Consider the following 17578-nt stretch of genomic DNA (forward strand, 5'->3'; position numbering starts at 1 on the left):
TTTACTTTTAGTCTGTGGTGTATAAAACAGAAATTTAAGAGCCAGGCGGTGGTGGCACACACCTTTAATCCCAGCACTCGGGAGGCAGAGGCAGGCGGATCTCTGAGAGTTCGAGGCCAGCCTGGTCTACAAGAGCTAGTTCCAGGACAGGCTCCAAAGCGACAGAGAAACCCTGTCTCGAAACCCCCCCCCCAAAAAAAAAAACCCAGAAATTTAATTATCATGTTTTTTACATTTTGTTTCTTTCTGTATGTGTATGTGTGTGCCGTGGTTTAGGTGTGGAAGTCAGAGGACAATGTGGAGTTAGTTCTCGTCTTTCACCCTGGGCTCCAGGGCTTGAACTCAGGTCCCTAGGCTGACAGCAGGAGCCTTTACCCTCGAGCCGTCTGGCTTGCTCCCTGATTTTTAATTTAGAGTTTTGCTGTTTCTGTGGAGCACCTGCATCATCTCTGTTCTTTTCTTTTTCTTTCCTTTGTATGTGTTTAAGCCCCACTGTTTGAGGGAAGAATCACTGTATAATCCTAAAAAGCAAGACTGATTAGAAACTGTCATTTCCTCCAGAAGCAATAAAGTAGTCAGCCTCAAGCTCGGTTCTTGGCAAATTATACATGACTGTGGCTTTCCTTATTGTCCTGTTCTTCACGACTTGACACCAGTGTCTTGTTTTATAGCCAAGGCATCTATTCAGTAGGCTGTGTTTTATTTACTTACTTTTAAATATTATTATAATTAGATTTGTGTGTATGTGTGCATGTGTGTGATATCTGTGTGGATGTACATATGCCACACACATGTGGAGGTCAGAGAACAACTTTCAGGAGGCAGTTCTCTCCTCCCTCCTTCACATAGGTTCCAGACACTCGTTTTTATTTTCTGGGTCATCACATTGGCTCACTGTTTATATCTTTGTTTATTTTTGAGAGGGAGTCTTTTGTATCCCAGACTAGTTTAAAACTTGCTGTGTAGCCTAGGCTGGTCTTGAACTCCTCATGTTCCAGCCTCTACCATGTGGTCATAGGCACATGCTGCCACCATGTTAGCAAGATTTTTTAAACTTAGATTAAATTAATGAGTTAGAACTTTTTTTTTTTTTTTTTTATTTTTTTTATTTTTTGCGATAGGGTTTCTCCGTAGCTTTTTGGTTCCTGTCCTGGAACTAGCTCTTGTATACCAGGCTGGCCTCGAAGAGTTAGAACTTTTTATATAACAGATCTGCAAAGGAAGATATGAAATCCTACCTCTTCGCTTTAAATAGTTTATAAAAGGTGTTGTTTCAGGGATTTGAGTGAATAATAGAGGAGAAGCTTTTTGCTGAGCTAAAATGATAACAGATGCATGTTGGAGCTTTGTAAAGGGTAGGTATATGTCACCTAACTGAAAATAGCTTGAGATACCAACGAATTGTCCAGGGTCACACAAGTAGAATGCACTAGAGCGCAGACTCAAAGGCTTCTTGATTCTAAGGTCTGTTCTGTTCACTTTCCTCTCTACAGTAGTTTTAGAAAGGTAAGGAGCTGGATGATGTGGTGGTGTGCTCTTGTAACCCCGGCACTGGGGTGAGGGCAGAAGCGGGCAGACCTCTATGAGTTAGAGGCCAGCCTAGCTAGCCTTCATAGTGAGCCTCTGGACAGTCAGGGATACATTGTGTATCCAAACAAAATAAAAATAAAGCAAAAAAGGAAGGTAAGAAAAATATATATGTGAAGAATAAGAAAACTGAATGCTTTTAATGCTAAATTGTATTGTAAAGTCTTTTGTATGATTAATTTGAAAGCTGTAGTTTAGCCCAGGGTCAAATAATGAAGGTATGTTATAGTAGGCACCAATTTTTCTTTTTTCTTTCTTTAGAGTTTGAAAAGAATCATGTAGAGGAAATTTTTTTCAACGTTCTTAGTTTCTAAGAACAATCAGGTTCTCAAACTGAAGTGTAAGTCTTGTCGCTGTTGGTGGTATCAAGCTGTGTCTTCTCAGTCACCTGGGACTATGGGATTTGTATGTGCATGCGTTTTCAGTCACTACCTGCCTCTTCATAACTGTGCTGCTATTGTCAAAACAGATTCTCCCCTCCCGAAGATAGCGTTTCTCTGTTCAGCAGCCCTGGCTATACTGGAACTTGTAGACCAGGCTGGCCTCAAACTCACAGAGATCCACCTGCTTCTGCTTCTCAAGTGCTAGGATTAAAGGCATGTGCCACCACGCCCAGCTCCTCAAAAACAATTCTTTAAAACTGGTTTGTTGCCGGATGGTGGTGTAGCACTCTTTTAATCCCACCACTCAGGAGGCAGAGGTAGGCCGATCTTTGTGAGTTTGAGGCCAGCCTGGTCTACAGAGCTAGTTCCAGGACAGCTAGGGCTGTTAAACAGAGAAACTCTGTCTCCAAAAACAGAAGCAAACAAGGAAACAAAACTGCTTTGTTATTTTTGTTTATGTGTATGTGTCTGTGTGAGGTTAAGTGCACCATACATGTAGGTGCCTGCAGAGGGCATGAGAACCCAAATAGGTGGTTGTTATAGGTGGTTGTGAGCCACTTAATATGGGTGATGGGAACTGAACCCAGGTCCTTGCAAGAGCAGTAAATGCTGTCAAAAGTTTTACTTGTTTTTGCTTACATTCTGAGGATTAATATTAATTTTTTTTTTCGAGACAGTTTCTTAGTAGCTTGGAGCCTGTAAACCAAACTGGCCTCGAACTCTCAGAGATCTGCCTGCCTTCGGCCTCCTGAGCACTGAGATTAAAGGCGTGCGCCACCACTGCCTGGGATTAATGTTAGTTTATATTAGAAACCTTTTTGTTGTTGTTGTTTGTTTTTTGAGACAGGGTTTCTCTGTAGCTTTGGAGCCTGTCCTGAAACTCAATCTGTAGACCAGGCTGGCCTCGAACTCACAGAGATTCTCCTTTCTCAGCCTCCTGAATGCTGGAGTTAAAGTCATGCACCACCACCACCAGGCAGGAAACTTATTTTTAATTCAGGTAATTTTATCAGGTGGCTTTTATTTATAAAAAGGATGCCGCTGAATACAGATGGCCTTGATTTGGAGAGATGACCTGGGTTAGACCAGTTGAGTAAAGTTGTCCTGTTAGTAACTGAAATTAGAATGTTATGTGTGTAATATTTACATGTCTCCTCTTCTGTTTTTAGGACATTCGGAAATTCTTTGGGGTTATATCAAGTGGGAAAAAGCCTGTAAATGAGACGGTAAAGAAGAATGAGAAAATAAAACCTTCTGTGGGAACTGTCAAAGGAAAGAAAGGAGTAAAGGAAGCCAAGGTCAGTTTCCACGTTCAAGTTTGTCCTGTACGTCCAAGAGGCGTCCAGGAAGCTCAATTCCTAACCTTGATTTGTTGGGAGTGCTGAAGAATTAGAGATTTCAGTGCAGTTGACAGAGGAGGAAGAAATAAAGCTAATATGTCTAATCTAGCTTGCTGTGTTCAATCCTGTTGTTTTCTCCCCCTTTCTCCTTTGAGTTGTTAAAACTTTGCATTTTGTGCTGGAGAGTTGGCTTGGCGGTCAAGAGCATTATTTATTCTTCCAGAGGGCCCAGGTTCGATTTCTAGCATCCAGATGGTGGCTCACAACCATTTGTAATTTCACTTACAGGGGATCTGAAGCCTTCTTCAGGCCTCTGTGGGTACCAGGCCTGGATAGGGTATACAGACTAATATGCTGGCAAAACTCCTACACTCATTAAAAAACATCAGTAGCAACAAAACCAAATAAAACCTTTGCTTTTTGTTTTGTTTTGTTTTTTTTTTTTGTTTTTTTTTTTTTTTTCATGATAGGGTTTCTCTGTGTAGCCCTGACTGTCCTGGTATTCACTCTGTAGACTAGGATGGCCTTGAACTCAGAGATCTGCCTGTCTCTGCCGCCCCCCACCCTGTGCTGGGATTAAAGATGTGCACCACCAGTGCCTGGCAAAACATTTGCATTTTAAGATCAAAATTTGCCAGCTGTGGTGGCATGGCATATGCTGGAAATAATCAAGATGAAGAGGGTGAGGCAGAAGTTTGAAGTCAGTTCGGGCCACAAATAAAGCAAACAAACAAAGCAGTTTTGTTCATAGAGACACAGGGCCTGTCTTCAGGTAGATGGTGTTAGACTCTGCTTTCAAGTGCTTTTCTGTTAATTCCAGTATCTGGAATATATGAGGATCATCTCTATTAAATGCCTTTACTCTTGAGTCTGCTGGCCATATTTTAATTTGTTCTGGACACAACAACATAATACCATTGTCTCAGTGGCTTAAACAGGACAACCATACTTCTTTGACTTCTGGGGCCTGTTTTTCCACGATGAGGATTCTGTGGCTGATGTAGTTTCTAGTGAGGACTCTTGATTCACAGCTGTCTTCCTTGTGTTCTCACACAGCTTTTTCTTGGGTGCCTGTGCTCAGGAAGGAGAGATTGAGCCTGCTGATGCTTATTACAAGGATGCTAAACTTGTGAGATCAGGACCTCCTCCATACCACCTCGTTAAATCCTTAACTTTACTTTGGAAGTTTGTTTGCTTTGAGAGTGAGTCTCACTAAGAAGCCCTGGCTGGTCTGGAACTGGCTATGGAGAGCAGGCTGGCCTTGAACTCACATTGATCCACTTTCCTCTGACTTCTGAGTGCCGGGATTAAGGATTAGAGCTCCAGCACAGGAAGTTGGGATGTAAACATCCAGTCTATAACATTTTATCCATGGCCAACTAAAAGTATTATCCATTCTATTTCAGCCACACCCTCTTCCCAGTATTGATCCATTCTACCATCAAGTATAAAGACTTGTCAAATATAAATAAGGCTTGAAGGTGTGATTCATTTTTTTTTTGTTGTTTTTTGTTTTTTTTTTCGAGACAGGGTTTCTTTGTGGTTTTGGAGCCTGTCCTGGAACTAGCTCTTGTAGACCAGGCTGGTCTTGAACTCACAGAGATCCGCCTGCCTCTGCCTCCCGAGTGCTGGGATTAAAGGCGTGTGCCACCACCGCCCGGCGGTGTGATTCATTTTTAGGCAAGTTTTTTCTTGTTGTGAACCTCGGAAACCTGCATATAATAGCGGTAGAGAGACAGAGTAGACATTTCCATTCTTAAGGTATTAAGAGGGAAGGATAATGGCTCTCAGGCAAGGCCAGAACCCAGCAAAGGTGCAGATAAGCTTTGGTTTTTTTTTTTTTTAATATTTATTTATTATGTATACAATATTCTGTCTGTGTGTATGACCGCAGGCCAGAAGAGGGCACCAGACCCCATTACAGATGGTTGTGAGCCACCATGTGGTTGCTGGGAATTGAACTCAGGACCTTTGGAAGAGCAGGCAATGCTCTTAACCTCTGAGCCATCTCTCCAGCCCCCTAAGCTTTGGTTTTTTAATCTTTTGCAGACCCACCGGGGTTCCATTCCTGAAGTCCAGGCAGCAGTCTTGTCCTTGGGACTCTTTATGACTCTTTTACCTTTGAGGCTTCAGGGGAAGACTGGTCTTTTGAATAAGATGATGTTTTCCCCTTTGAAAATGAAGTCAGTCCTGATGATCTCTTAGTCTATTAGTATTTGTTTTGTCCTGTTTTTAATCTCCTTTAGTTGAAATTGGCAGTGTTTCTGCATGTATTAATACTTCTTTAGTGATAGTTCGACTACACCCTTGGTACTTTTTTTCAAAATATTCTGTCTCATTTTTGCAGGGTGAGTAGTTAAGATAATTTTCCAAGTCATGTCCGTCCGTCCGTCCTTCCTTCCTTCCTCCCTCCCTCCCTCCCTCCCTCCCTCCCTCCTCTTTCTCATTTTACCAAGGTCTAGCATATGGCTTTTTTTAATTCTTCTCTCATAAATTATATCCTGACCGCAGTTTCCCCTCTTTTCTCTCCTAGTTCCTCCCGCACCTCCCTTCTCCCCCTGATTCATTTCTCTGTTTTCCTTCAGAAAAGGGCAGGTCTCCCAGGGTTATCAAGCAAACATAACATATCATGTTGTAATAAGAATAGGCACATCCCTTCATATTAAGACTGGATGAGGCAACCCAGTAGGAGGAAAAGGGTTCCAAAAGTAGGCAAAAGAGTCAGAGACAGCCCTTCCTCCCACTGTTAGTAGTCCCGCAAGAAGACCAAGTTACACAACCATACCATGTATGCAGAGAGCATAGGTCAGACTCATGCAGGCTCCCTGATTGTTGTTCAGTCTCTGTGAGCTTCTAAGGGCCCAGGTTCGTGATTCTGTGAATTTTCTTGTGTAATTCATCTTTACCATAAGTTTTTAGAGTTCAACCTGTACAGTCAGCATTCTGTTTCAAACTCTTCAGTTCAGTGCTTAAATTTCTTACTTTTCCGTAGAGCACTAGAACATAACCAAGTTATTTTTCTAAAAATTATGACTGGAGGGATTTTGAGATACATGCTAGAAAAAGCCCAGAATGCCATAAAGGAACTGTGAGTAAAAACATGAGTCTAGCTAGGCAGTGGTGGCACATGCTTTTAATCCCAGCTCTAGGGAGCCAGGGACAGGTGGATTTTTGTGAGTTTGAGACCAGCCTGGTGTACAGAACAAGTTCCAGGACAGCCAAGTTTACACAAAGAAGCCCTGTTTTAAAAAAGAAAGACAATCCTACCCAAACAACAACAACAAAACAAAAGCCAAAACAAAAAGAAGTGGTGGTCCAATTCCAGTCCAAAGGCAGGAAAAAGCTGACGTTCTGGCGGAAGTCAGGCAGGAAGAATTCTTTCTCATTCCAGGGAAGGTTAGCTTCTCAGGACTGCTGCTAATTTGATACGGCTCAACTATTTCCAGGAGGGATATCTTTATTTTATTGATTTAAATATTAAATTTATCCAAAAGCAGCTCACACAAACATCGCAGTGATGATTGACAGATATCTGGATCCTTATGATTCGTTGTCTTGATGCACTTAACCACACAGGTCGAAATTTTTTTCTTTATTTTGGGTTTATTGTATTGGATCCAGTTATATTCCTCAAAAGATTGTTGGTTCTTTTGGCTTACCATGTAATTTACTTGACCAAACTCAGGCTCTAAATTCTTGATTTCCTGTTTGCAGGGCAGCAGGTGAAATCTTGGGTTTCTCTGTGTGGTCCTGGCTGTCCTGGAATTCACTCTGTAGGCCAAGCTGGCCTCTAACTCAGAGACCTCCCTGCCTCTGCCTCCTGAATGCTGGGATTAAAGGCATGTGCTACCACCGCTTGACTTGGTTTAGTTCTTTTAATTTAGCCTTTTAAAACTTTGACCTTTTAAGTACTTGGAGTTGCTTCTGTTGGCAGCCACTAAGCCTGAGTGTAATGAGAATGACAGGCTAAGTTGTATAGGCTTCCTTTGTTCTAATTACATCCTGCTGTCTACAGGTTAATAATTCCTGTAAAGAGGATGCCTCCAAACCGAAGCCGAACAACAAGAAAAAGAGGATCATCTATGATTCAGGTAAATTTTTTTTTGAGGTCTTTAAAAGTTTAAAAGTCTTTTATTTCGCATGTAACTATTTTCCAAACTGACATCTGAGACACATGTGATTCTGACATTAGTAACTGCTGTGTGGCCGGGCAGTGGTGGTGCACACCTTTCATCCCAGCCCTCGGGAGGCAGAGTCAGGTGGATCTCTGTGAGTTCGAGGCCAGCTTGGTCTACAAGAGCTAGTGCCAGGATAGGCTCCGAAGCTACAGAGAAACCCTGTCTCTAAAAACCAAAAAAAAAAAAAGGAATATTCCCATTAATTTTTTTCAAATCGAGGTTCTTAGAAGTTGAGTTTGCTTGAAAAAGACAAGAAAGTACCTTACAGTGCTGCTGTTAAAGCAAATATTGGGTACATTAATTAATAAATTTGTGTGTATGTGGTCATGTGTACCATGGCGTGTGAGTGGAGGTCAGAGATATCTTGTAGGAGCCGGTGCTCTCTTGCACTTGGTAGGTCCTCAGGATTGAATTTAGGTAATCAGGCTTGGTGGTAGGTGTCTTTATTTGCTGAACCATCTTGCTTGCCCAAAAGTAAATATTCAAAGTTTATTTTTTGTGTATGATAGGAAGATATGGTAATTTCATTTCTGTTGAAAAAGTAATAAACAGAATTTAAAGGATTTTCTTTGGATATAGTTTTGAGATGGGGAACAGGACTTTTTGTGCATATGTCTTATTTATTCATTTATTTATTTTGTAAAACCAGAGATTGAACTGAGACCCTCTGCCTAGTAGGCAAACACTCTATCACTGAACCATAGCCCCCAGCCCTGTTTATATATTGAAACAGGGTGTTGTAATATTGCCTAGGCTCCTAAGTGCTAGCACTGCAGGCCTGTGTTCAGTGCCCTGCACCATACACACACACACACACACACACACACACACACACACACACGTATCATACCTGACTTAATTTTCATATTTTCTGGTATTTTTCCCCCACCTATTTTAGTCAAGCCTGATGAGATCCTTGGACCCACATGGTGGAAGGAGAGAACTGACTCTTTTGTTTGTTTTGGTTTTTGGTTTTTCGAGACAGGGTTTCTCTGTAGCTTTGGAGCATGTCCTGGCACTAGCTCTTGTAGACCAGGCTGGCCTCGAACTCACAGAGATCTACCTGCCTCTGCCTCCCGAATTGTTAAAGATAGTATATTTGTGGGGTTTTTTTTGTTTTTGTTTTTGTCTTTGTTTTGGTTTTTTTTTTAAACTATTTACTTTATGTGCATTTGTGTTTTGCTATGAGTGTCGGGTCCCCTGGGACTGGAATTATAGACAGTTCTGAGCTCACATGTGGCTGCTGGGAATTGAACCCAGATCCTCTGGAAGAACAGTTAGTGCTCTTAGCCACTGAGCCATCTCTCCAGCCCCCTGTTGTGCTTTTTTTTTGTATGTGTGTGTGTGTGTGTGTGGGTACCACATGTGGAGGATAGGTGATTTGGGGAGTTGACTTCTCCTACTGTGTGGGTACTGGTTACTGAGCTTAGGTCATCAGGCTTGACAACAAGCACCTGTACTGACTGAGCCATGCTCCCAGCCCACATGGGTAGTTTTTAAGGTTTGGGTTGGTCGTTAAAACAGTAATAGTATCTAATGCAGGAGTTTATTACTGATAAAAGTAATGTAAAGAATTCATCAAGAGATGCTTCTTAGGGGATTGGTTCATAATGACCACTTAAAAATACACTGGTATTTCCTTTCATGGTTTTAATCCTTCTCTTGTAGATTCAGACTCAGAGGAGACAGTGCAGGTAAAAAATGCTAAAAAGAAATCAGAAAAATTGCCACTGTCTTCTAAACCTGGTAAAATTTCTCGGAAGGATCCTGTTACTTACGTTTCTGAGACAGGTAAGGCATCAAATGTATTTTGGCTTTTTGAATTGTATCTGTCAGAGGAAGGGCATCATGACCTAGATAGAGCCTTTGCACTTGCTTCTGCCTGCTTCTGCCTCCTGAGTGCTAGGACTAAAGGTGTGTACCACCACCACTTGGCAGTAGCTAGTCCTCGTACCTGCTGAGCCATCTCTTCCACACCTGAACTATTTTTTGAAACACTTTTAATACTGTTGTGTTTCTTTTTTGTTTATTTAGTTTTGTTTTTATATCCCAACCAAAGTTTTCCCTCCCTCTTTTCCTCCCCATCCCTCCTGCCTTTACCCCCCCCCCCCCCATCTCCAACCCTGCCCCCAGTCCACTCTTCCTCCTCTGCTGCTCTTCAGAAAAAAGGCAGTTTTCCTATGGATACCAGCCAGTCATGGCATATCAAGTTGCAGTGACACTAGGCACTGCCTCTTCTATTAAGGCTAAACAAGGCAATCCAGTAGGAGGAATGGTTCCTGAAAGCAGGCAGCAGAGTCAGAGACAACCCCAGCTCCCACCGTTAGTAGTCCCATGAGAAGACCAAGTTACACAACTGTAACATATATGCAGGGGCCTTAGGTCAGTGCCTTGTAGGCTCCCTGGTTTTTGGTTTAGTTTCTGAGCCATGATGAGTCCAGCTTAGTTAGTTCTGTGGGCTTTGTTGTGGTGTCTTTGACCCCACTCACTCCTACATTCCTCCCTTCCCCTCTTCCGAAGAATTCCCTGAACTCCGCCTAATGTTTGACTGTGCACAGGTCTCTGCAACTGTCTCTGTCAGTTGTTTGGTCAAGCCTCTCTGATGACAGTTGGGCTAGGCAACTGTGAATATAGCAGCATGTTAGTAGGAATCATTTCATTGCCTTTTTTTTTTTTTTTGCCAGTTGTGTTTGGTTCTATCTTAGGTCTCTGAGCTCTTCCTCTTCTGGGTCCTGGCCCTCAGGGGTGAGCTCCTCTCATGGTATGGGTCTCAAGCTGGGCAGGACTGATGTGTTTCTTACAACAGGGACAGAGTGGCATTTTTAACCCTTTTACTTTGTTGCTAAATATCTGCTTAGGCATATTGTACAACATTTAAGAGGTCCCTTTTGCCTTTGTGGCATTTTAAATGTGTGGAGGGTTAAAACAGTATGGTAGTAGGTCTGTTGTGTAAGTGAGGATGTGTAGTCAAGCTTTCCAGTAAAAATGTCAGTGCCAGAGCTGTGACTTTAACTGTGGACCGGGGCTTATCCTTATTTCTAATTTAAGTACACTAAGGGCTCTGATCACAGATTCTCTTTTTATTAGAATAATTTTTAATTACAACCTTCTGAAGAAATGTTCAGTATCGTACATGAGATTTTTACAATCACTAGACAATTTGATTTCCCCTCCCCGTCTTTTGTTACTTTCTTTTTGAGACGTGGTCTTGCTGTATAGCCCTGGTTGGCCTTGAACTCACATCAGTTTTCCTAACTCAGTTTGGGATTACTGGTGTGAGCTATCACATCTGACTCAATGCTTGCTCCATTCAGCCCATGGCATATGTATGTACAAGCGAGGACTGTCCTTATCTTAGCTAAGAATTTGGGGTCCATTGTGCCCATTATCTTAGTTATATTTCTGTTGCAGTTTAAGGGAGAAAGGCTTATCTTTTCCAGTGTGAGGTGACACATGAGGACGGCATGGCAACAGTCACGTGGCATCCGCATGAGATGCAGGAATGAATGCTGGCTCAGCTTGCTTCCTCCTCCTTTTCTAGTCCAGTCATTGCCCCCAAATTAGTCTTGCTCACAGTGGGCGGGTCTTCCCACCTCACTTAATCTATAGAAGACATTTCCCGCTGGTACGCTGAGAGGCCTAACTTCAGGTGACTCTAGGTCTCATCAAGTTGACAGTTGTGATTATGTCACCCTTCTACTGTGATGTTTAGTGTTAGATTAGCATCACACCTGTCTACTGTGATGTTTAGTGTTAGATTAGCATCACACCTGTCTACTGTGATGTTTAGTGTTACATAGTATCTGCTTTCCCACATGATTTAAAACATTTATTTTTTATGTAATTTTATGCTTGTATGTCTGTACACTATGTTTGTGCCTGGTGCCTGCGGAGGGCTGGAAGAGGTTGTCAGATCCCTTGTGAGCTCCCATGTGGAGGCTGGGACTGAAAGGTTTCCCTGTGGGAGCAGTATGTGCCCTTGACTGTTGAGCCATTTCTTCAACCCTATAGAAAGGAAATGTAGGAACTAGTTTTATTCTATTTTGAAGACATGGTGTCCTGTAGCCCAGTCTGTGGATTTCTGGATCTTGATTTTGATCCCCCTGCTTTTACCTTGCCAGCACTGAGATTTCAGGTATGCACCACCATCCCCTGTTTCTTGACTGTGGAGTTGAAACCACTGCTGCTGGGCATGGTGCCACAAGCCTTTAATCCCAGCACTGCCAAAGGAACCTTATATGCAGGTTCACCAGGAACTGTTGTTTGATTGAAGAAATGAGGGTTTTTCCTTGTCTTGTCTTTTCTGTAGGATTGTTTGTTGATAACTTTAGAATGATTCTGGAGGCAGTGCTTTGGAAGTTATATTTATCTGATAGGTATTAATTGGGGAAAAAAGTGGTGGTGTACTTTTTGGTTGCTATATAAGGTCAGTGACCAAAACTTGGGAAAACAGCAGGAAATATTAAGGGTTAGTATAATATCCTTCTGTGCTTAATTTTAGAGTTACATTATTTTGTGTTTGAGGCAATAAGTATAGTTTTTTTTTTAATGATTTTAAAAGTTTATTTATTTATTATGTATACAGTGTTCTGCCTGCAGGCCAGAAGAGGGCACCAGATCTTATTATGGATGGTTGTAAGTCACTATGGTTGCTGGGAATTGAACTCAGGACCTCTGGAAGAGCAACCAGTGCTCTTAACCTCTGAGCCATCTTTCCAGCCCCACAAGTATAGTTTTCTGTCTGAAAGCTTTCTTATAGATTCTGTCAGGAAAGTGCAGAATGGTTGCGGGAGACTGTGTCTCCGACTTGAGAGAACTGTCTTTTGTATTGGATTACATTTGTTGAGAATCAATATTAATTTACATGTTAGGATTTTTTTTTTTTGAAATGTGGAAGTTTTGAGTTTATAAAGCATGGTGTTTCACGATGACTGTCCCTACTGAACATTTAAACAGGTCTGTTTCTCCCCTAGGAGGCAAGCATGCTAGGATTTTGTATAAAAGAATGTAAGTTTGAGATTTTGAGCATGGATGAAGTGTTTGGATTAACAGTGTGTTAAGTCACTTAGTGCATGTTCCATCCCTCATCTGGTCCTTTGCCTTATGCAGCTGCATTGAACAAGCTTGTGTATTTAAGCACACATGCACTTACCTGGGTATAAATTTATGCAACCCACTTTTCTATTGTTTAATGTCTTTTTTTTTTTTTTTTGATTTTTTCGAGACAGGGTTTCTCTGTGGTTTTGGAGCCTGTCCTGGAACTAGCTCTTGTAGACCAGGCTGGTCTCGAACTCACAGAGATCCGCCTGCCTCTGCCTTCCGAGTGCTGGGATTAAAGGCGTGCGCCACCACCGCCCGGCTTGTTTAATGTCTTAACTTGCCTGTGCCACCTCTTCCCGTAGGATGCTCAGACTTGGGTGTGATTTCTTAGCACACACAAAAGAAAAAACTATTTACCTGACTCATTTTGATTCTGAAAGGATTTATTGGTAACAAATCATGAGACTCCTGGCTTCTTGATTAGTTTGGTTTTTCTGCTTATATGCGAGACTGATTTACCACATGAATGAATGGAGATGGGATGTTTGCTGCCTGCCTTTTCCATTCTTTTAATTAACCAGTATTTTGAAGGCCTGAGAAGTGCACTATTCCTTCCAAACCGACAGCAGCGAGCAGTATTGAAGTCTCTCCATACATGCACTGAGACTTTGCGCGCCCGCTCCCTACTTAGAGTTTCACTTGTTGCTAAGTCAATTATTTTTAATCTTTGTAATGAAATCTACCTGTTAATTGGATTTTGGTATGTTCCAGACCAAAGGCAAGAGATTCATAGCATTAGGACAGTCAGATCCATTTGCAGAGCCAAACTCTGAGCGCAGGAGCTCCAGAATTAGATTTGCTTTTCCTACTGGGCTTGTAAATAGATTTGATTATAGACCTTCACATTATTCCTTTCTCTTTCACCCGTTATCCTTCTAAATAAACGAACATGGCTAACTCAGAGTGGCAGAACAATCTCCTCTCTTAGGCAATTCCTCTGCTCCGTGTTGAAAAATGCTAGTTTACTCGGTCATTGGTAGCACATTTGAGATTATGTTGTCTATAAATAAAAATAAATGGTGTTTTTACAAGGAGACAAATATCCTGGAGGGAAATTTTAAGTGTTAGTTGCCTATGATTTTCAAGTAATTGTCAGAAATCTGACTTAGATCTGTTTATCAGGGTTTTATTACAGATTTTGGGGAGGAGAGAACAGCTTGCCTTTGGCTTCTGACAAAGACAAACAGATGAGGTTCATTAGGAAAAAGGAGGATGCTTCACCTCTGCACATGTGTGGGCTTGCAGAGTAGTTATTTTACCTGAGGACAGCTCAGCAAAGCCTCTGCTCAATGACTGTGGCTTTGTGGGAAGCCAGTTACTTTGTTGTTTTTCTGAGATGCTTTCTCACTGTGTTGCCACGCTGGCCTAGAACTCGCTGGAATTAACTCCTGCCTCAGTTTCCTAAGTGCTGGAGTTACAGGGCTATACCATCACACTTGGCCGCATAGCTCATATTGCCGTCTGTCTACATAATACATCCATGTAGCCTTTAAGGTACTAAAGCCTAAAGGGGCTTTAAAAAAAGACAGCCAGTTGATGTGGAGACAGAGCTGTTCTTTCTTGAGGGTTTTTTTTTTGTTTGTTTGTTTGTTTGTTTTGTTTTGTTTTAGCAGGGCAAGATGACAGGATGTGTTCAGATGTGCCTGTGACAGTATTATGGTAGATTTCCACCAGTGTGACAAAGCACTTGGTTCATTATTTCAGAGGTTTCTGTTATGTGACTGTTTTATTTATAGGCTTTTTTTTTTTTTTTTTTTTTTTCTTCTGAAGCTGAGGACCGAACCCAGGGCCTTGTGCTTGCTAGGCAAGCGCTCTACCACTGAGCTAAATCCCCAACCCCTATTTATAGGCTTTTTAAAAGAATAATTCTTTATGATTTTTTTCTTTTAAAAACTTATTTTTAGGGGCTGGAGAGATGGCTCAGTGATTAAGTGACTGTTCTTCCAGAGGTCCTGAGTTAATTCCCAGCAACTGCATGGCGGCTCACAACCATCTGTAATACTATCTGTCGCCTTCTTCTGGTGTGTAGGCATACATGCAGATAGAACACTTTATACATAATAAATAAATAAATCTTAAAAAGCTTATTTTTATTTTTTGTGTATGAGTGTTTGCCTGTTTATGTGTACCACATTATGTAATGCCTGTAGAGGTCAGAAGAGGGCACAGGATCCCCAGGAGCTGGAGTTACAGCTGGCTGTGCAGTACCAGATAGATGCTGGGTATGAAAACAAATGCTCTTAACCACTGACCTCTCTGGGCCCATCTATAGCCGTTTGACGAGGCAGAACACCATGGTGTAGAGCCTGTGGTAGGACAACGGTCCTCTCCAGGGTAGACAAAATGATTGGAGGTTAGAATGCCCCGCATGGGAGTCAGTTCTCTCCTACCAGGTGGGTCTCAAGGAGAGAACTCAGGTCATCAGGATTAGCAACAGAGCACTTGTACCTACTGAGGCTACATATTTTAGGATAGAAAATGTAACAAAACAGTTTGAAGTTCCAAATGAATGGTTAGGTAATTGTTGACATCAGCCTTCAGTATGCGTGTAGCAGAGTCTCTGAAGCTACTGAGTCAGCGCCTTGTCTGGAGCTGTAATGGCTTCCTGAGTGAACTCCTTACCTTTGCCTTTCCCTCTACAGTGTCTTCTCCGAAGACAAGACTTAACTGGGTGTTACCTTGCGCTACTCGGGCATCTATGTTACAACCTGAGTTTCTTTCTATTATCTAGGAAGCCCTATAGGATTTGACTTCTGCCTCTTTGCCTGAGCTGGTGTAGCTGCACCTTCAACCTGTAGCACACTCACTGTAAGGCTTGGTGCTTGTAGTGTACCTTAGCTGATTCTTCTTGCTGGAGCCGTCTTCGTTTCAGGGCTCTGATGACAACGATCAACAACACCTGATAAACAGATTTTGTTCATCAGAGAGATTTTCCCTAGTCAGGTGTGCTGGGTCAATAACGATCTCAGTAGTAGGGTTTGTTGAGGCAGAGGTTGGCCTAGCTGTGTAAGTATATCAAAAATAGCCTGAGCTACATAGACTCTGTCTCAAAAAATAAAGGATTGTAGCCAAGGGGAAGAGTACTTGACTGGTACACACAAGGCCTTGAGTTTGATCTCCCAAGAATAGGCTTTCCTTGACGACTGCTTTATCAGAAAGAACATCCCTCACTTTGTTGGACATTTTTTTTCCCTTTGTGGTGTTAGTGAACCTGGGACCTCATTATGTGTTCTAGGCAGTCGCTGAATTAGACCCCTTTCTATAATCATTCCCTTTTTTCTTGGTGTGGGGAGTCATGACTGGGGTTGGACTGGCTGCTTCTGGTATTCTTAATCACTCCTTAGACTGTTTTCTTTACTGCTTCTTAATGCAGCTCGAAAATAAAGGTATCTGTATGTAGGTATGTGTGTATACGTGTGTGTGTGTGTGTGTGTGTGTGTGTGTGTAGTGTGTCTGTTTCTTCCTGTAGACCACAGGTTCCATGGGGTCAGGTGTGTATCTTTTCACTACAGAAGTTGTCTCTTCTGTATCCTCAGTGCCTGGTATAGAATGGGTGTGTTGCAAATATTTGTGTAATCATAGGCCTGGCCTTGTGAATGGAAGAGTGATTCTTAAATTCAAAAGGTAGGAAGAAAAAAACAACTCAAGGTATTGCTTTTTAGAAAAAGTTACTAGAAACGAGATTATTTTATATAAAGACCTATGCTTTATCAAAAATATTTTCCGTTTAAGATGAAGACGATGACTTTGTATGTAAAAAGGCAACCTCCAAAGCAAAAGAGAATGGAGTATCTACAAACAGTTACCTTGGAACATCAAACATGAAAAAGAATGAAGAAAACACCAAGACTAAGAATAAACCTTTATCACCAATAAAACTTACACCAACATCAGTGCTCGATTATTTTGGAACTGAAAGTGTCCAGAGATCCGGTAAGAAGATGGTGGCGAGCAAAAGAAAAGAGGTGGGTATTCTGCATGCAAGCGGGAGTGTGAGGATTGGCGGGCGTGTGGCATGACCTGGGGGAGGGAAGCTAGAAGGGCATTAATTAGTTGAGGTCAGCCTGGGCTAGATAAAGGGATACTCTGAAACAACAGAAAAAGAATGTTTGGACTTGATACTCAGTCATGGATACTATTAAAGAAAACTTGGGATGTTATAAAATTAGTAAGCATGCTTTAATCATAACGGAATATTTTTTTCCATGATTATAGACAAATACTGCCCATTTGGAAACTATGGGAATTAGGATTTATACAGACATAGACACACACATACACACACACACACAATGTAGATATGTATTTTTTTGTTTGAAAACAAGAAAGCATTTTAACTATAAGAAAAACTCACAGTTCTTAGAATTTAAATGGAATTTTCAAAAGGGAAACTTATACTGTTGACCTCAGCAAACAGAGTACACAATTTTATTTTGAAATGAGATAAACATCGTATTAACACAGTATAGCTATTCTGAGTCTCTAGTCTGAGTGGTTGTTGAGGAAATGGACGCATGGGTGAAGCACAGGGAAGGCTGTGCCTCAGTGTAGGCTGTGCTGTCGCGTGTACTGACTCGTTGGTACCTTCACAGGGCTGAACTGTCATCCTTATATGGATGACCAATGTTTTAGACTACTTTTCAAGCCAGAGCACTAACCAGTAGTGTGTGTGCACACTTCTCTTAAAGTGAGAACCGTCTGTCTGTAGGATGTTTATTCTTTATGAAACTAGACGTCATCAGAACAGCTTTGATCTTGACTTTGTTGCTGTGGATTGTGACCATTACTGATAGACCTATCTCTGACTGATGTATTTAATTAGGTGTTGCTAAAAATGCACTTTACTTTTAGCCTAATTTATGTTTATCTTGCTTGACTTTCTTTGGAATTCAGTCCTCTCAGAACATGGACGACTCCACATTAAGTGATGAGGCGATCGCCAAGCAGCTGCAGCTCGATGAAGACGCAGAGGTATTGCCGTTCCGCTTGG

The 17578-nt window shown here is 41.8% G+C and overlaps 1 protein-coding gene across 5 annotated transcripts in view; it reads left to right on the forward strand.

Annotated features, from left to right (window-relative positions):
* The window catches only part of Rfc1 (replication factor C subunit 1), a 64606-nt gene that overhangs the window by 12027 nt on the left and 35001 nt on the right, over window positions 1–17578 (forward strand). For 4 of the 5 annotated variants that reach the window (XM_041671342.1, XM_041671344.1, XM_041671345.1 and 1 more), the window contains exons 2-6: window positions 3140–3268; window positions 7326–7401; window positions 9157–9279; window positions 16321–16553; window positions 17482–17559. In XM_041671342.1, coding sequence (XP_041527276.1) covers window positions 3140–3268; window positions 7326–7401; window positions 9157–9279; window positions 16321–16553; window positions 17482–17559 — 639 coding nt within the window. Of the gene's footprint in view, window positions 1–3139; window positions 3269–7325; window positions 7402–9156; window positions 9280–12465; window positions 12496–16320; window positions 16554–17481; window positions 17560–17578 lie in introns of those variants that run through there. The other variant, XM_041671346.1, reaches the window with a different exon arrangement.

The sequence above is a fragment of the Microtus oregoni genome, unplaced genomic scaffold (assembly GCF_018167655.1).
Source record: "Microtus oregoni isolate MIOR12 unplaced genomic scaffold, Mior012 000021F_ref0000039, whole genome shotgun sequence".
Taxonomy (NCBI): Eukaryota; Metazoa; Chordata; class Mammalia; order Rodentia; family Cricetidae; genus Microtus; species Microtus oregoni.